The sequence below is a fragment of the Polypterus senegalus genome, chromosome 14 (genome assembly GCF_016835505.1).
Source record: "Polypterus senegalus isolate Bchr_013 chromosome 14, ASM1683550v1, whole genome shotgun sequence".
Lineage (NCBI taxonomy): Eukaryota > Metazoa > Chordata > Cladistia > Polypteriformes > Polypteridae > Polypterus > Polypterus senegalus.
The window spans coordinates 27,280,128-27,300,873 of NC_053167.1; the positions used below are offsets into that span (position 1 = coordinate 27,280,128).

General features: G+C 38.3%; 1 protein-coding gene across 2 annotated transcripts in view; it reads right to left on the reverse strand.

Annotated features, from left to right (window-relative positions):
- The window catches only part of eya2 (EYA transcriptional coactivator and phosphatase 2), a 149,386-nt gene that overhangs the window by 36,407 nt on the left and 92,233 nt on the right, over positions 1-20,746 (reverse strand). For both annotated transcript variants that reach the window (XM_039735335.1, XM_039735334.1), the window contains 3 exons: positions 20,223-20,394; positions 17,324-17,463; positions 17,060-17,143 (listed from right to left, as the gene is read on the reverse strand). In XM_039735335.1, coding sequence (XP_039591269.1) covers positions 17,060-17,143; positions 17,324-17,463; positions 20,223-20,394 — 396 coding nt within the window. The remainder of the gene's footprint in view (positions 1-17,059; positions 17,144-17,323; positions 17,464-20,222; positions 20,395-20,746) is intronic.

A 20,746-nucleotide genomic window follows, 5' to 3' on the forward strand; every position in this document is an offset into this window, starting at 1 on the left:
ATGTAGTGCTAATATAATATGCTGAATTCTAATTACTTCTGGACCTCTAGTAGGTTGCACGTTCCTTGGGCAAATGAATGGTTACATCCTCATACTGATTGTGGTAGTAGTACAAAAGGCTGGACAGGGATTCTGAGGGTACTTCACTACTAAAACATGTGACATAGTTAGTTAATCCATGTTAAATTGCACTCCAACCTGTATAGAAAATTGTGTGGTGTGCCTGCTAAAATAAGTCACTACCACAGTTATTACATTCCATAAGGAATGAAACTAAGCCTGGGTTTCAATATAGTGAAATATTCTATTGAGCATTTCCTTGGGCCGTTTGAAAACTGAATGTCTAAGAAGTATTTTCATAAATTCTGTTTACTGCTGAATCTAAGAGTTAAAAATGCTTTGGAACTGATAGTATTCATGCATCAAACCACAAACGAGGAAAAATATGTAAATGCTAGCACTGAAATCAAATCCAAATGTGATTTGAATTGGGCCCCTGGTTGTCACATCCTTTCTAATTGAAGCAAGCACTCACACCACAGAAAACCCAACTTTAATTTCCTAAGGAATAAAAAAATGCATGCTGGTATGGAGCTTAGTGACTACTGGTTTTACTGGGACTAAAGCATACACATTCACGTCAATCACAAACAGCTAATTTGATTTTCATGATTTTTACACACGTCTTCCACTTCATCATAAGCTCGCCACAAGGTACGTTAATCTATCTGTTGTAAATTCAGTATATAACATCCCTAGATGTCATTTCTCCTTGGGATTAATAAAGTATCTATCTATCTATCTATCTATCTATCTATCTATCTATCTATCTATCTATCTATCTATCTATCTATCTATCTATCTATCTATCTATCTATCTACTGTCAGTGAAGCAAGGGAAATCATTGATGGGATGAAGAAATGTAGAGTAAATACTTTTAAAATGGAAAAAAATGGAATGGTGGCTAGAAGCTACTTGCAGGCCATTACATTTCAATCCCCTACAGTTTACACATACAACATGTGCAAAAATCTACCATTTTGCAGTATCAGTGAAGATGGATATGGTACTATTACATTTCTTCTCTTAATTAATGAATAAATCAAGAAACATTGTTAACTCTTAATAGGGATGTCAAGAGCAGTAACACTGAAGCATGTCGAAGTTCCAAGACTTGAACAAAAAGCAGTTGTTTTGATAGCTGTATAGTTAACTTGATAAGTACAGAAGAGATGGATGAGCCTAAAAATAAACTCAGCCTATACTACACAGAATGGCTATACCTGTAGAATGTGATGGCATGGCTTCTCGAGTTAAAGGAAATACTAATGAACTCAAAACATGAAATAATGACAGTTGAACTTGAGGTAGGTCAATCGGAAGGTCATCCTGAAAGATGCTTATAAAAGAAAGTCAGACCCTCTTTTTTCAAAAGTCTTGGGTAAGGCTGAAGTAGAGCTAGTTTGTTATTAAGCACAATAATATCCAGAAGAAATTACGGCTTTACTAAAGAAAAATGAACATGTGGAAAAGAACAGTTAAATCTTTAAAGCTGATATGGTTGGGCTATCAATAGAATCATTTTAAAATGGACAATTTGCAGAAGGAACAGGGGTAAAAAAGGTGAATAAAAATGGAAGATTTGTCAGATCTTTTATAAATTGAACAAACGGTGTTAGTTAAGAGGGGCAAAGTTAATTTTCACTTGTTCAATAATAAGAGTTGTACATATTGAGCATGCATTCAGTTTAGACAGTGATTCTTACATCAATGGCATGCTATTTTATTTACAGAAGAGGACAAGTTAAAGTTATGTATTCAGGTAACTGAACAAACTTTTGGAGCTGAAAGATACCAACATGAAGGAGTTAAAAATGTAATTATGATAAAAGAAATCAAATGGATTTTCAACCCACTATGAGCTTTATTATGATAGCATATGGGAAATACAAATTAGACACTTAAGAAAATTAATTAGCTCAATACTTAACCAGCGGACACCGTATGATGAAAGCCTACAAACAGTAATGTGTGAAGCTGAAGCTTTCATCAATGACAGACCCTTCACAAAGATATCAGACAATCCAAATGATATGGAACCATGGACACCCAATCACGTACAGTATTACTACTAAAGACTTAGCTCAGCGTGCATCCAGAGTTTTTTTCTTAAAAGCGACCAGTATGCACAAAAATGTTGGTTACAAGTTTAATGAATGGCTGATTTATTTTGGAAAGATGTACTAAAGAGTATGCAGGCTGAGTAGTCATAATATGAAAAGGCATTTCGGATTTTGAAATATTTGCATATACATAATGAAATATCTTGAAAACACTCTTTATCAAGAAAGAAAATGCTGCCAAAGCAACAAAATCATGACTCGCACATAATAATAATTAATACTACCAAAACATTATTCTGTTGTGCATTGACATGACAAATATACCTCCAAACTAAAGTACAGACTGCATTTTAGTGCCCCTTTAAGAGGGCAAATTCTGCATATTTGCACTAAAGAACTTTTTTGGTTTTTCGTCAGTTTATATCTGCTACTTTTACAAAATTAGAGCATTAGAACAATCTAGACAAGAACAGGCCATTCAGCCCAGTGAAGCTCGCCAGTCCTATCTAAAGAATTATTCTAAATAAACCCACAAGTCGAGTTTTGAAAGTTCCTAAAGTCTTGCTGTCTACCACACTACTTGGTAGCTTATTCCAAGTGTCTATAGTTCTTTGTGTAAAGAAAAACTTCCTAATGTTTGTGTAAAATTTACCCTTAACAAGTTTCCAACTGTGTCCCCGTGTTCTTGATGAACTCATTTTAAAATAACAGTCTTGATCCACTGTACTAATTCACTTCATAATTTTAAACACTTCAGTCATGCCACCCCTTAATCTTCTTTTGCTTAAACTGAAAAAGCTCAGCTCTTTTATTCTTTCTTCACAATTCATAACTCTGGAATCAGTCTAGTTACTCTTTTCTGGACCTTTTCTAGCACTGTTATGTCCTTTTTGTAGCTTGGAGACCAAAACTGTACACAGTTGTGATTCCAGATGAGGCCTCACCAGTGTATTGAAAAGCTTGTTGTCACTTCTCAGAGAACTGTCTGACAGGTTAGGAATATCACAGCCAATCTTTGTTCCATCATGCCCACATCAAGGAGACTTCACATTTAGTGTTTGTATAGTGTGATAGTACATACATAAAACATAATAGATTTTTGCCAATATTAAAAGGCATCTTGCTGCAATGTTCGGCTTTCCTAACGTAATCATATTTGCTACACTCATAATGTAATAAGAAGACCTAGCTACTATTGTTTTTACTTTTGTTAAGCAAAAGCAGTGACGTTTAATTTACACATAGCGTAGGCACTATTGTTTCACTCCCAAAACCATGTACAGCATAATGAAACTGCCAAGCAACGTCTATCCAGCATTGTAGTCCTTCACGGGTAATCCCCACTCTCCGAAAGTCGTTCAAGTGATGATGTTTTGTGATGCCCGCTGCTTCATGGAGAACCCCAAAACTAATGAAAGTTGATTGTGTTTCCTGGCTTTGTGGCACTTCATACAGGACAACCCACTCCTCCAAATGTGCATCTGAAATCTGCACATTTCTTGTTCATATCTGCTCAGCAATAAAAAAAAAATGACAGGGAACATAGGTGGTGTCATGCTGGTGCTCGAAAAGTTTGGGATTTTGGAATATTAGATTAGGGATACTCAACCTATACTTCAGTAGATTCAGAAATGGCTTACACCAAGAATGAATTTTGAATTAGGAGATGCTGAAACTCATAATTCATGAATAGTGAGTCAAACTTCAAATAAAGCTTCCGTTTCCAAAGGTGCAGTCAGAAGAATTTTTGTGCAAAGTAAAACCAGCATAAAGTATAGACTAGTGAATAAACTTTGTCTGCTACAAGAAATAGCAAATAAGAAATTCTAAATATTATTTTGTGGTTAAATTTCATTTGAAAGCAATATTGGTTTAGTGGGTAGCGCAGCTGCCTCGCAGTTAGGAGACCCGGGTTCTCTTCCTGGTCCTCCCTGCGTGGAGTTAGCATGTTCTCCCCGTGTCTGTGTGGAGTTAGCATGTTCTCCCCATGTCTGTGTGGGTTTCCTCCCACAGTCCAAAGATATGCAGGTTAGGTGCATTGGCGATCCTAAATTGTCCCTAGTGTGTGCCCTGCAGTGGGTGGTGGTTTGTTTCCTGCCTTGTGCCCTGTGTTGGCTGGGATTGACTCCAGCACACCCCTGTGACCCTGTAGTTAGGATATAGCGGGTTGGATAATGGATGGATATAGTAATTGTCTCTAATCTGTGCATAAATAATCAGAGGCCAGAAATGTAAGGGCCGATCCTAATACGTTATTACTAATGTTAAATTCACATACAAGTTTACTTAAATTGAACAGAGTATTAGTTTTATATAGCTGCACAGTGTCACACGCATGTGCAAGAGGGGGCGCCATCAAGGCTCTAAGAAAGTATGCACTACCACCCTGCGATGAGACAGGGCACTTTCACTAACAACCTTATCTTTCCATCTGAAGTTCTGCAGTCAGTTGATGCCTGCCCTCTGATTTTCCAAGCCCCAGCTGGATTTAAAATTATTTAAACAATTCTTACCAAGGGGCTACAGAGAAAGAGAGAGAAAGAGACGGAGTTGAAGTGTCACACTTGATTAAGACTAGAATGTTTATTGTTAGTGGAAGTAGCAGAGATTTTTGTTGTACTCTTTATTTTTTTGACTTCATGTTAAAATGGGGATAACTCAGTTTGAACCCCAAAAGTTTGAACCTGTGTGCCTCCTTCATTATCACACTAGATAACGGAAGATTCTGTTTTATTCCATACAAACTAACATGTTAATGGGACATTTCTAACACTCTGCTAGAACTCTGATGTGACAGTTGAATCACCTCAGACAGAGGTTACCTCACTTATGGAAAGGTATAGAGGCATACAGTTTCCTGAACATACTCCAGTACATTTATATAAATAAAAGCACATACAACAACTTAAAGAAATGTAACTAAGACACACAAGCCTGAAACTGAAATATCACAAGCAAGAAGTTATTTTTTTGTGTGCATATGGACTTTTTCTCTTCATTTCTGTGCAAACTGCTTTTTGTTTGGAATTTCAATAAAGCTTTTAGTACTAGGGTGTTGTACCATGTTAGCCATTAAGAAGTAGTGAGAAGTCAAGCAAAATTACACCTTTTATTGGCTAATTAAAAAAATTACTATATGCAAGCTTTTGAGGCAACTTAAGCCCCTTCTTCAGGCAAGATGAAGAAGGGGCTCAAGTTGCCTTGAAAGCTTGTATATTGTAATATTTTTAGTTAGCCAATAAAACCTTTAAAATGAAGATAAATGCATTATTGAATTTTTGTGCACATGTGATATTCGATGCTCAAAACTTTCCAGTAGATGCAGAATTTTGGAAACACCAAAGAAACACAACTATTAATACAAATATTGCTAGTTCACTAACCCCATTAACTTATAAAACAAGCAGTTAGGGTTCACAGCAATCTAGAAGGAAAGGAGATTGTCTGTTTTATTTTTAAGTTTTTTTAATTTTTATTTCACCGATGAAAAAGCCAGAAATTTAGGGATCATAAACAATTAATCACTGTTGAAGGTACTAATAAAAATCCAGTTGCAGACACATCTACAGAAACATTAAGTCTTATTAACAAATGCACTTCTGCAGATTCAAATAAAGAAGTCAAAGTCCTGGTTTAGCAGTCCTACAAGAATTTTGTCTTTTCTGCACAACACAGTGATTCAGGTGGGATGAATGTCCTTTCGATGACCTGAGTTGAATATGACCTAATCTGCCTGATTTCATCACTGAAAACATGGTTTGAGTGCTGATCAATGGTGAGGCATAGCCATCCCGCCTAATTATGGACGATGAATCCTAATCTACTGGGCAAACTGGGCAGATGACCAGTTCACCACTCCGTTGTACAGCCCTTTCATATACACAACACCACTCCTATGGGATTATCAGGAGATGCTAACTAACAGAACTTACACATCTTTACTATGATCATACTCCAAGAACATATGTTGTAAATAAAATTATTCTAATTATCCATTTGTTCTCATCTGTTGCTGATCTCACGAGTCTTTTCTGTAAAGACTTCATTTTACCATTATTGTTACTATAACACATAGTACTGTATAAATCTTTACTTTTCCAGGGCTAAATTGAGCCTTTCTTAAACTACTGTTTGCTATGTATTTTCACTCTGAAAGTCTTCATTATCATTTCATGGATAGTTCTTCAAACAATAATTATTATGTCTTCATAGTTGAATGTTTGGATAAAGGACTCCCTAAGCCTTCTAAGCATGCATGAACTCAATTTCCAGTGGTTGTAAATGCCAAGGTGGATGGACTGGCATCTAAACCAAGAGGGAGGAAAGTTCCTTACCCAGACAGGAGACCACAGGTGGATGGACAGGCGTCCAACCTGGTTTTGTCCACAGTAATTTCCTGGCCAGGAAGAAATGGAGGGACAGGGAAGGACTGTCTCTGAAGCTATTTATTCCCCCACTACGCTAGCTGGTAGCTTCTTTCGGGTGTAGCTCCCATTCATACTCTTGCAGGGCACCTTAGGAAATCTAATCTCAGTGAGCAGTCCTGTTGGGATGCATGGGTTCCACAAAAGAGGGCTGTAAAAAAAGGTGCACAACTGGAGGGAGTTTCTGACCTGGAATTACTCCCAGGTCTGGCATAAAAGAAACCACCTGGCTTCATCCAGTGAGCTGAGTCGGGTGGAGTGGACAAAGCTTCCCTGGAGTAGATATGGAGGAGTTATTGTGGAAGAAGTCTGTGTTTGGGAGGAATATGACCTGAATAAGGTATCTGGTTGAATAAATACCACTTTTGTTGAAACTCTTGACTGTGTGACTGCACTTGTGTTTGGAGTCTGGTGCTCTGGGCGACTTCTAGTGTTCACAAGGTGTCCACATACTAAGGCCATATAGTGTACATTGTCATCCCAGATAAGGACGAATATGTGAATGTGTTACAGTGTGTTATAATTCATCCCACCACTGTAGTGTTCAAAATAAAAATGAATTCAAGTTAGGCTTAATCCCTGGCAACATTTTTGCCGTTGCTTGAGACCATTTTGTCTATTACAAAAAATTACACTTAATCCAACTCAAGAGTAGCAAATGGGTTGCAGTCTGTCCTATCCTGGCAGCATTTGGGATAAAGCATGGGAAAATTATGGGCAGAGCACCAGCCCATCATAGGCTGGGGCATTTTATTTAAGCCAGTTGACCCATTTTTTGTTCCATCTAATGTAATCCTCATCGTCTCTCTGGTGTTTTCTTCAAGACTTTTCAACAGCCTGAAATGATGGAGTTCTGTAATTATTTCAAGGTAAAGCAAAATGACATCTACCTGTGCTGGGCCCTCACTCACTAGCTCAAAGACTTCATTTTTCCTTTGGGTGATTGGAACTGAATGTAGAAAACAGACGTTACCTAGCATCATGAAAAGGGCTAATAAAGGTCTTTTTAAAATAGGCTTAGATAAGGCATGGAGGCAGATTATCAAGTAGGCATGTAAAGACTTCATTTTACCATTATTGTTACTATAACACATAGTACTGTATAAATCTTTACTTTTCCAGGGCTAAATTGAGGCTTTCTTAAACTACTGTTTGCTATGTATTTTCACTCTGAAAGTCTTCATTATCATTTCATGGATAGTTCTTCAAACAATAATTATTATGTCTTCATAGTTGAATGTTTGGATAAAGGACTCCCTAAGCCTTCTAAGCATGCATGTCCTTAACATCTCCATTATTACCTCTTATTGAATCTTTAATAGAAGATCTCAAGTTATGACTTCCCACTATTGTACATGAAAACATGAAACAAAAAATTATGATTAGAAAATTGCACTCATTTCTGGACTTAAATAACTCATGAGTCATGTGTAAGAGCTGCTTTCAGCTGGGGACTTCTTGAGCATAATCAGCTTTTGAAGATATAAAGTATCTTGCAAAAAAATTTCCTTATGGAAAGATTTTCTAATCACATACAGTTGCCCTATAAAAGCCAAGAAGAAAGAACCATGTTGTGCTGTCCAACAGACAAAATACTAGAGCTTGAAGCCAGATGTGGATAGATGTTTATGGAATGGGTTGGAAATCAAAAGAAATATACAAATGAAATTAATAAAACTCACAACACTACAGTCCGAAAGCAATTTTCCTTTAAAGACGCATGAGAAGGTTAAGAATCAGTATAAAGAATTGCAGAATGGAGAATTGAAAATATGGTAGGCAAATGCGAAAGTGTACACAAAATGTTTCCCTTCCCTTTAAACTGCCTTTTGCTTTAACTTATTGTGTTGTGTTGTGTTGTGTCCTGGGTTAAAAAAAAAAACAGTTGTTCAGTTTTTTAGAGCAATTTATCTAACCATTGAAGAGAAATAGATGACAGAAAAAAGACATTACAATGTCACTTGGGCAATATAGTTGCATTTTACATACCACAATGCTAACCTTTAATTACTTGTGTTTAGTGCCCATTGTAGAAGGTGTAAAAGAGGTGTAAAAATGTTCTCCGGCAGTTAAATTGCTCCTTTTTCGGTTTCTTTTGCTGATCCTTGCCTTTTCTGTTTTCTCATTGCTTTGCATCAAATGAAACATATTTTTGATTTGATCTTTTTTAAACATTATGATGCTCTAAATTATTATCCTTAAGAGTTTTCACAAGCACTAATTTACTGCACAATGTCTCCGCATTACCTCTTTCTAAAAAGAAATACCATTGAAGTTCTCATCACAGTCATTGAGCTAAACAATGAAAAGTGTAGTAGCAGCTAATAAATATTTGCTTTTTAAGTGATGTCTATACCAATCAATAAGATTATTTTTTCTCAACACTGTCAACACACTTTAATCGATTTCCAAACATTAGTATTGACACTATTTTGCAAGAAGTTTGTGGACGCCTGACCATCCCATTTATATGTGCTTATTGGATACCCTACTTCCAAAACCATGGGCATTAATATTGAGTTACCCAATCCACTGCCATGGTTATATCAGCCTCAACTCTTTCTTTGAAGATTTTGGAGTGTGTCTGTGGGAATTTGTGCCCATTCAGCCAAAACAGCATTTGTGAGGTCAAGTAAGAATGTTGGATGAAAATTCCTGGCCTGCACTCGGTGTTCCTAATCATCCCTACGTTGTTCTTTAGGGTTGAGGTCAATGCTCTGTGCAGGCCACTTGAGGTCCTCTAAGTCTTTATGGACTTAGCTTTGGGCATGGGGCATAGAAAAGGGCCTTCTCCAAACTTTCCCCAGAAGTGCAAAATTGTCTTAAATGTCTTGTACCCTTCACTGGAAGCAAGGGGTCTAGCCCACACAACCCTAGACCATTATGCTCCCTCTGCCAAACTTTACCGTAGGCATGGTGCAGTCCAGAAGGCAGCATTCTCCTGGCATCCATGAAATCCAGATTTGTCCATAAGACTTCCAGATAAGTGTGATTCACCACTCTACACAGCACATTCCCACTGCTCCAGAGTAGTTCAGTGGTGCCATGAACAGCATGGTCACTGAAAACCATTTCACGAAGCTCCTTACACACAGTTCTTGTGCTGTTGTTGCTTCCAGAGGCAGTGTGGAACTTTCTTGCCAATAATGAAACAGAGGAGAGGTTAACTATAATGTACTCTGTAAGTGTGTGTGGCCTCCCACTTCATGGCTGAGCTGTCATTGCTCTTACTGTAGATGCTTACAATTTACAATAATAGCACTTACAGTTGAATGAGTCAGATCACACACTGACTGTGGCAAAGGTGGCCTCCTCTGAGAGAACCATGTTTAAGGTCAGTAAGTTCTTCAGTATGACCCATTCTACTGCCAGTCGTTGTCAATGACTATGTGCTTCATTTTATGCACCTGTTAACAATGGGGTGGCTCACATGCCTGAACTCAATTTCCAGGGGTTGTAAATGCCAAGGTGGATGGACTGGCATCTAAACCAAGAGGGAGGAAAGTTCCTTACCCAGACAGGAGACCACAGGTGGATGGACAGGCGTCCAACCTGGTTTTGTCCACAGTACTTTCCTGGCCAGGAAGAAATGGAGGGACAGGGAAGGACCGTCTCTGAAGCTATTTATTCCCCCACTACGCTAGCTGGTAGCTTCTTTCGGGTGTAGCTCCCATTCATACTCTTGCAGGGCACCTTAGGAAATCTAATCTCAGTGAGCAGTCCTGTTGGGATGCATGGGTTCCACAAAAGAGGGCTGTAAAAAAAGGTGCACAACTGGAGGGAGTTTCTGACCTGGAATTACTCCCAGGTCTGGCATAAAAGAAACCACCTGGCCTCATCCAGTGAGCTGAGTCGGGTGGACTGGACAAAGCTACCCTGGAGTAGATATGGAGGAGTTATTGTGGAAGAAGTCTGTGTTTGGGAGGAATTTGACCTGTATAAGGTATCTGGTTGAATAAATACCACTTTTGTTGAAACTCTTGACTGTGTGACTGCACTTGTGTTTGGAGTCTGGTGCTCTGGGCGACTTCTAGTGTTCACAAGGTGTCCACATACTAAGGCCATATAGTGTACATTGTCATCCCAGATAAGGACAAATATGTGAATGTGTTACAGTGTGTTATAATTCATCCCACCACTGTAGTGTTCAAAATAAAAATGAATTCAAGTTAGGCTTAATCCCTGGCAACATTTTTGCCGTTGCTTGAGACCATTTTGTCTATTACAAAAAATTACACTTAATCCAACTCAAGAGTAGCAAATGGGTTGCAGTCTGTCCTATCCTGGCAGCATTTGGGATAAAGCATGGGAAAATTATGGGCAGAGCACCAGCCCATCATAGGCTGGGGCATTTTATTTAAGCTAGTTGACCCATTTTTTGTTCCATCTAATGTAATCCTCATTGTCTCTCTGGTGTTTTCTTCAAGACTTTTCAACAGCCTGAACTGATGGAGTTCTGTAATTATGTCAAAGTAAAGCAAAATGACATCTACCTGTGCTGGGCCCTCACTCACTAGCTCAAAGATTTCATTTTTCCTTTGGGTGATTGGAACGGAATGTAGAAAACAGACGTTACCTAGCATCATGAAAAGGGCTAATAAAGGTCTTTTTAAAATAGGCTTAGATAAGGCATGGAGGCAGATTATCAAGTAGGCATGTAAAGACAAATGTACAAACAGAAGATCAATAATCAGAGAAGCACAAATGCAAGAGGAAGTTTCACATGAAGAATAATCTAAGGCTCAGTAAATAACTTTAAATTAATAAATGTAATACGTAAATACCAAAGTGTTGAATGAAACTATAAATCAGCGATACAACACAATAGTCAAAATTACATATTCCAGAACACTAAATAAATCCTTCAGGGCACCTATGCAGTCTATGGTGAAGTGTATTTAAGATGAAAGACAGGAAACACGTCTCATTAAGGCTGTACAATTCTGTATTAAACTACCAAGTCATAAAGATGCAGGGCCATTTTAACACATGCACATAATGGGCACTGGCTGGGGGCCCCAGGAGCATAGGGGCCCACAATGTTTCTGATTTTGCCTGAGGGCCTAAGATGCTGGTACATCATCCCTGTTTAGATGAAATGGAAACCTTTACAAGTTTCAAAAAGTACCTGGATGAAGCACTGCAATACATTAGCTGTTATCTAAGTATGAAAGACTGAAGGAATAAATGGTCTTCACTTGAATGTCGAACTTATTATGTTATGTTATGTAAAAGATATAACATAAGTCAGTTAATGTCATGAAACAAGCAATGCTAAACCAAAAAAGAGAGAGAAAAAAATCGCTCAGCAACAGTTTGTTGAGTTACAGCCAGAAGGCCTTTTAAATAAGTCATCCAAGACATACCCAAATGATAAATTAACTTGTGTTAGGCAATAATAAACAAGACGCAAACCAATACACTCTATTGTGGGCATGCTAAGCCATTTACTAAATGATGGAAAAAGTTTTACAGCTAACATTCAATACTGAATCATTAAAAACATTTTAAGGGCTGCCAAAGGGGTGGACTGATTTCTGTTGCTGCCTCGCTCCTCCAGGCTGGTAACTTAAAACACCTGGCCTGCTCTATACATGCTTGTTCTCTTGTGTCTCTGTGTGAGTTTGACTGAATACTCTTCCTTTCATATGCTAAAGAAGTGTGTGTTAAGCTAGACAGCCTATCTAAACTGGCTTGGTGTGAGTGAGTAAGTGAGCAAGCGTGAGTAAGAATGTGCCCTGCCATATAATAACATCCCACCTATGGTTCTGTCCAGCCTTGTGTTTGATGTAGTGTTGGATCAATTGACCTCAGTAATAACACCAGCTTTTGCATTTCAGTACCAATGCCAAAACGATACTAGCATGGATGCGTCAAGAATAAACCAGACTTTAGAGTATTGCCAAAAGTCTGTGTTCAAGTATGTGACTGTATGGGTAAACTCCACACTCCCTGGTTGGTTTGGGAGCATTTCCAATCCAGCACCGTCGATAGTCATAGACATAAGAGGAACTGGGCAAATGAGGACACACAAAGTCTGCAAGGGATTAGTGTAAAACTCGGGTCTCCATTGCCATTGCCCCCTGTCTCCTGTGCAGACGAAGTACAACTCATTTTGTTAGCATCTAACACCATGCACCTCTTCTGAAGAATCAGCACACATATATAGTCTGTGCTCCTCATGCTTTTTTTCATGATGCAGAGCTTACTTTTTAATTAAGGGCAGCTAAAGCAATTTTGTCACAATTTCATGTAGTGAGATTCCCAAATTTTGCATAATGCTGGTACATTACTGTTTTAAAAATTTGGTGCATATGAAACTTTTTTAGTACCAGTATACCATGCAACACTGATGATGCCTAAATAGACTCTGTCTCCCCTTGACCCTATAGTGCATTATGTACATTTGCAAAAAACAATGGATGAAAGCTTTATTAAAATGAACTTCTTTTTTCTCCTTCTGTTTCATGTCTTTGAAACTGCATGACATAATTAAGTAATCCAGTAAGCACTGCAGCAATGTCAGGGAGAAGACCCCAGCTAAAGTTATGAAAATTAGTACCTGTATGGATTTTACATGCCATAGTAAAGTCAAGTCAAGTTGGGGAGCATGCACTGGTACAGTGCATTGCCGCACCCACTACACAACGAAACAACTCGGGATCCCAGTTTGCAACCCCCCAGGTAGACACGCGGTCCAGTCCCACCATCCGGAAATGACCCTCTATCTGTCGCAGCCAGGTGTTACATGGGCGACCCCTTGGCCTGGTCCAGCCACTCGGGTCCCCATCAATGAATATCTTACGAGCCGGATCACCCTCTGGGAAACGTGCCACATGGCCGTACTGCTGTAACTGACGCTCCCTCACAATGCAGGTAATGTGTAATGTGCCTCATTCGGGACTCCATGAGCAAGCGCTCATTCGACACAAATTCAAATCAGTGGTACCCAAGGATTCTCCAAAGAGATACAGTATCAAAGGAGTCCGGTCTTCATCTCAGGTCACTGGATAGCATCCATGTCTCACAACCATATAGCAAGACAGGAAGCACCAGGACTCTAAAGACTTGGACCTTCGTCCTTTTGCATAGATATCAGGAGCACCACACACCCCTTTCCAGCGAACTCATGACCCCCCATGATCTCCCAATCTGTCTACTGACTTCACAGGAAGTCACCAGAGACATGAATGTCACTGCCAAGGTAAGTAAACCTCTCAACAAGGTCGACAATCTCTCAACAAACAGACATACTGCTGATGGCTGTGCCCAAGAGGTCATTAAAGGCCTGGATCTTGGTTTTTATCCAAGACACTCGCAGGCCCAGACACTCAGACTCCTCACTCAGTCTCTCGAGCGCAACGATCAGAGGCTCCATTGACTCCGCGAAAATCACAGCATCATCAGCAAAGTCAAGATCCGCGAATCTTTCTTCACCAACAGACGCCCCATGGCCGCTGGACTCCACGATCTTGCCCAACACCCAGTTCATACAAGCATTGAACATGCCATAGACTCAGTGAAAAATAACTATGAACAGAGAGGGCATAGAGAAGTGTCTTCTGTCTCTTTGCAAGTTCAGAGTAGCACAACAAAGGTAAGGTATTACATATACTTGAAATATTAAAAAAATGAAGCAACCTTATTGGTTGCTGGGTAAATAAGAATAAATAATAAACAGGATGGAGGCTTTGTCCATTCACACTTTCTTGAAAATATTAACTGTATGAGATAAATTAGCTGCAGCTCAGGGAAATTTCATGCTGTGCCTTTAAATGCTGAAACCCAACCTAAAATAAACAAAGCCTTTTGTCTGGCTGTCCCCGGGTTTGTCATAAAGTAAATCAAATTCACTTCCACCTAATTGAACTCCAATTACCTCTACATAAGTCTGTACAGAATTTTCTGGATTTTTTTGTTAATAAATCCCTTCTGCATGTATGCAGTTTAGTGTCGGAGCACGTCCAATTGGAGTGCACTGGTTCAGCAGGAAAACCTTGTGGGAGGAATGAGGTATTTGGCACATCAACAGATGTCATCTCCCCTGCTCCCTTTTCTTTAAAACAGAAAAAAAATACAAAACAAAAACATACACATTAGGAACCCAATGTTTCTCTGCTGTCAAGTCGCGATGCACACATAAGGAATGATCGTGAGAATTCAAAACATCGTTGTGGGGCCAATGTCATGTTCTCTCACTGGGTGCTATCGCATATAAAGTTTCAAGCATAGCTGAAGCACTGGTGTGGTTTCAGCCACCAGGTCTGAGCTTCAAGTACTTAGCAAGAACATATGAGCCTGAAAGATAAGGATGAATACCACCACCTCTATTCTGAGTAATGTGCTCCGCAGTTTATTACGGCTATGTCCTAGGACTGTTATAGTTTACTGCTTGTAATAATACCATCTCTGTTCTCAAATTAACAATGTACTTACTAACACGAGTCAACTATCACTTCTTAGTGAGAAATTCATCAACAGACTTCCAGTCATTTCCCAAGTAAAATACTTAATTTTGGTGTGTCCCTGAGTTGCACTTCAGGCTTGAAACTCTGCTAAAGGCAAACTCTGACAATCAAATTAATTACAGTATATGGTATTTTTGGGTGACAATACATGAGTCTTTAAATGTCCTGGAGGCAACTGGAATAATACAGATGTGATTCAGACAGAGATAACTTAGATTAAATATAACAGGATGATTATGGTTTGGAGACAGAAAGTAAAAAAAAATGCAAACGATTTAAGAGTCAAACTGGAGTCATGTAGTCAGTATGAAAAACAAATAAAAGAAAAGCATGTCTGTGGCATGTGCAGCAAGTATAGAGATATACTGCATCAAATACAACCCAACTTTAGTCCATATAATATAAAGTTAGTTTAGAAATGCAGATTTTATCTACAACTAAAGAGTGTGAGATATCAGGAAAGACCGAAATAACCTTGTTTCAACCTAAGCAAACTGAGACTTCCTCTCACACCAAATAGAGGGAGAGAGAGAGACAGAGAGAGGTTAGGAGCACACACTGATATAGTGCATTGCCGTACCCACCACACGACAAACAACTCAGGATCCAGATTAGGACCCGAGTGCAGCCATGTAACAGGTGATACCTCAGCACTACACCAGTTCAGATAGAATTAGGGAAATTATAAGGTTAGCCCTCCAAGAAACTTACTGGGATTGGCTCGTTCACAAGACACCAAAATGAAGCAGTAATCATCTAGCTAACAGCATTCACACAATCTTAAGTAAAGGGACAGAGGTTCTGGAATTTGTATAAAAAGGTCCATGACCACCCACACCATATTTGTTTTCATTGTAGTCTGAAGAAAAACAGCCGAGTGCAATCTTCCTTCTACTTTTACTACTTTCTGAGAAATAAATTGATTTCACAAGGTACTTTGATCAAAAAACAAGTTATAAATTAAAAACACTGTGTGTCTGTTGTAGAGCATTACCATGTACTTCAAAGTTGTTTTTGAGGACATGGTGTGTTCAGATGAGCATATATGTTTTTGAATAATCACATCACAGGAATATTAAGCTTTTAAATGTATTTAGAACAGCATTTGTTATTTCTTCTATAATTCATAAAAAATAATAAGCATATGAAATATGTCTGTTATATTATTGTATCGCTTGTTTACAGTACCTAATATTTGTTTACAAATGTCCCAATTCCAAATTTTCTTCTTTTTGCCCTCTGGCCTTCCCCTTATCTGGGGTCACCGGAGTGGAGGTGCATTTCTCTCTTTTACAGCCATTTTCCAATTTCATCCATTCTCCTGCATATCCTTCTGTAACACTTCCATTAATCTTGTTTTTGATGTGTCTCTCTTTCCTTCTCCTGACAACTCATATCTAATACTTTTCTTAGCACACTGCTTTTCTCTAACCATCATTCGTGTCCACTATACTTCTTTTATCTTTAAGCTCTCCCTAATGTTCCTATTTTCTTCTCAATCTACATTGTATACCCTGGACCTCCATTACAGAATTTTAATCTCTTGAACTTTTATTCTTTCATTTTCATTTGTTTAGCAGACACTTTTATCCAAAGTGACTTACAAAGGAGGTCAACATAATCGAGTAACATCAGACTAGGTACTGTTCTGAGCAAAAGTATAAAAATATATGTTCATGTTATATTGCTGCACTTAAAGTACATAATGATTTATCTTTTTATGAAAATGTTATCAATGTATAAATTCATTATACTCAAAAAGAAAATGGTGTCCATCATGGTTATCTGTGTAACCCATCCTAGATTAAAGATTCTGACAATTCGTCTGTAATGCATTATACCCCACTAAACTGAAAACCAAATAGTGAAGCTATAAGACCAGGTCACTTTGGATTCATCAATTAAATTTCAGAATATTTTTACACAAGGTACAGCACATATGAAACAAAAAATCCCCCAGTCACATAAAATGTGACAACAGTAATTCAGGTCTGGCAAGTGTGAATTAGTAATTTAGGAATTACAGCACAGTTTCATTTTTACCTTACTGAAGCGAGAAGCAAAGGTCCCCGTCAACAAAGAGTGGAAGATGATGATGGTCTCATCCAGGTCCCAAACAAAAACACGCTGGGGAAGTAGAAAGAATTTATTAAAAAAAATGACCTGACAGTTACATTAAGGGATCAAAAACGCCACCGAGTTTCAGGATGCCAACACTCCTAGTCTGATATAGGAAAATGGTAAAGATGCTAAGAATCTGTAAAGTAGAATAGAAGCTGTGTCTACTCATGTTGTCTTTTTTCTCACCTCAATTTCAGAATCCAAACTGGGTGCTGGGTCACATATTCGTTTCCGTCCCCGTAACTTCCCATCAGACCCACGCCTTGACTGGGTCATGTCCTGATCCTTTCCTGGAGTGGAGGGACTTGCTGGAGGTTGGTACTCTCCTGAAAGAGAAAACAATTCATGCAGGCTGGCAAACTGGACTTTAAACTTCAAGATTGCTTGTTCTAGTTTGGTAAGTTACTTTTTTCAAATCTGATTATTGCTGTTATCATTTTGACAGTGAAGTCACTGCATCAGCATTTTGGATGCTTATTTCTTACAAGGGCATAACTGTTTATTAGCAATGGCGCAGGTGCCAGTCATACAGTCTGCATGCATGTCAGCCTTGTTGGGTGTTCTAACTGTCACTTAACCTGCCTCTGTTACACCATAAAATAGACCATATCTTGTATTTGCCATGGCTAAATGTGTACATCTCTGAATAATTACCCCAATCTTTTGATTCTTCAGGACCAATATCATCATATTATTACTGTTATGTCCACCTCCACCTGAATCTGCTTTTGAAGACAACAGCTGCATGAAGTTGGAGGCTATTCTGGTAGTACTGGGTATAAGGCTGTGACTCAATGTGTTCATCACGGGCCTTTCTTACACAGACATCCTCACTCACTTATGTAAACTGGTGCCAGTTTAACTAACTTTCACATCTAGCTTTAGGAGAGAAAACAGATGTAGATCCTCCACAAATACAAATCTGGGTCAAAGATCAAACCAAAGTTCTTGGATCTGTGAGGCTGCAACTTTGCTAGTTAGTTTCTTACTATCTTATAACTTAGTAAGAACATAAGTAAAAACAAAATAATGCATTTCCAAAACGTTTTGTCAATGCCACAGCAGGGTTTTTGCTTACAAAGAAATGTTATATAGATGAGCCCCTCTCTGACAGTTTAGAGCTAAGTAGTGGCTAAGAAGTTTTTTTCTACCAGGTGGCACAGAGGTGAGTGCTGTCATTTAATGGATTCAGCATCTGGGGATCGAATCCCATGCCCGGGTGTTGCCTGTGGAGTTTGAGCATTCTTCCCATATCTGCATAGGTTTTCCTACAGCTCCTCTGGTTTTCTTCCCAAAACCAAAGATGTGCATATTAAGATAATTGCTGATTTTAAATTGAACTGCTTCCTGTCTGGTGGCCCCACCATAACCCTGATATGGAATAAGTGGGTTGGAGAATGTTATGTTATATAATATTTTATGACAGGTTGTTATAGATGGTGGAAAAAATACACTCATTGTAAATAGGATTTGAATAGAAGTAAATCACTTTTACAGAAAATTATTTCAATATGCTTTGCAAAACAAAACATGATTTTTCAAAAAAAAATGAGACATTCAAATACCCAGAAATTCGTTAAAACTAAACACAAAATGTAACAGTGGAAAAAACCCAAGTGTATATGGAAAGAACAGGCAAAACCTACATAGACAGTTGCTGGACTAAGAGTTATAGATACTAGACACATGAGCATATTTACATATTAAATATGATATTCAAAAAGTAACAGACTCTATACAGGATAGTGATAAACTATAGGTCTGAGTAACATGGAACATGAAAGAGGCCATAAAAGTATTGCTTTTTGTTATTCACTTCTATATCCTGTTCTTACTTCAAAAAAGAAAACACATTACTTTATATTTATGGCATCTGTTAGCTTGTTTTTATCAGAATGAGATTTGACATGAATAAACCTTTCTCTAAGTTTGCTCTGAAATGAGGAAACATGACAGTATATTTCCACTAGTCATACCTTTTCTTCTCTCTCTCACACACGCCCCTTATCATTTTATTGTATGACTGATTCTACATTCTTGGAATTAACTTTTGGCTTCTCTGTGAACCCTATGATCACTTAACATACATTTAAAAATAGTCTTAAAAATGATGACAGCAACAACTTCAGGATTTGGTATATTGTATAAACTGGCTTAAAGAAATTTCCAGCCTCAGATTAAGAAAGGTCTGACAGTTGAGTTAAATTCTGGTGAAGCTCACTGGTTGCCTTTTTGGCTTTATAGATAGCCACCTGATTTTTGTAAAATGCAGTTCAAGCCAAAGTAAAATGGGCATTTTTTTCATTTTATATTAATTTAGTTTACTGTATGTGTTTTCCACAATAAGACCTATCCAGATACTAGCATAGGGTTATTCCAGAATCACCCTCCGGAATTGAATTGACCCATTGAATTATTTAGGTTTCAACAAGGCTGATGGTCTCAAAGGCCTTCACTCATTTTTAACTTTCTTAGTTTCATTCCAGGTTGCCCAATACTGGATTGAAGTTATTTCTAGTCTGAGCCCAACTATGGACTTTTGGTGTTATTTCTGGTCCAATTTTATCTACATTTACATTCGTTTGCTTGGCAGATGTTTTTATCCAAAGCAAATATAATCGAGTAACATTAGGCTATTAAACACCACTCTACTCTACTCTTCCAATTTTCCAATCAAAGATTTTAACAATTCCTGCTTTCTAGACAAGCCAGTTTTAGGTGGTTTGAGCAGAAGTTATGAAGTTATGTTACGCATCCCATGGGAGATGTATTAGGCACATCCCATTAGGAGAATGTTACAGATTAGTAAGGCAGCTACAGTGGATCTTATTGATCAGTCATTGAACTGCCATGCAACTACTGTCCTCTTCAACTACTAGGTTGCACTAGGCCAATGCCCACAACTAGAAAACAATATAATAATCTGAAAATTGCACTATGTATAATACAATGACCTACGACATGTACATCTAGAGCCAGCAGTGTGACTAATCTACCAAGAGAGAGAAATGCCAAACATTCTTTGCTCATAAAGTTTTGTGTTCAACATTTTTCAACAACTGGGACAGCTTACAAAAAGACTTACCTCCTAGTGACTCAGGGCTCTGGTTTGCGATGACTGAAGGCTGTTCAGGGTGCTGGTAAGATGCTGAAGTAGGGACAGCTGAGGGGCTGGTCATGAGGTAGGAGGCACTGTAGTGGGAGCTGTAATATGGAGAATACTGGCCCTGGCTGAAACCAGAGTAAGAGGAGAATTCCTTAAAAAGAGAAGACAAAAAGAGCTTTTTTAGACAGTAACACAACAATTTCCATTCTCTTGTGATACTCCGTATAGTGGGATTTGACTCCAGGTTACACTATGGGCAATTTGTAGTTTGGAACCGAACAGTTCACAATGAGAGATTGAGACACAAACAAAAATACTGTACAAAAATTATATCAAAATTTATTACCAAAGATTGCAAGTAAATGCAATTCAGTATCAAGTAATTCCTAGGACACGGTTTTTGTACAATGACACACAAAAAGTAAAAAAGGCCCAATAAGAAAAAATAGTGACTATATCCAATATTTACAGTGCACTCCTCAAAATCCAAATCCACTTATGCA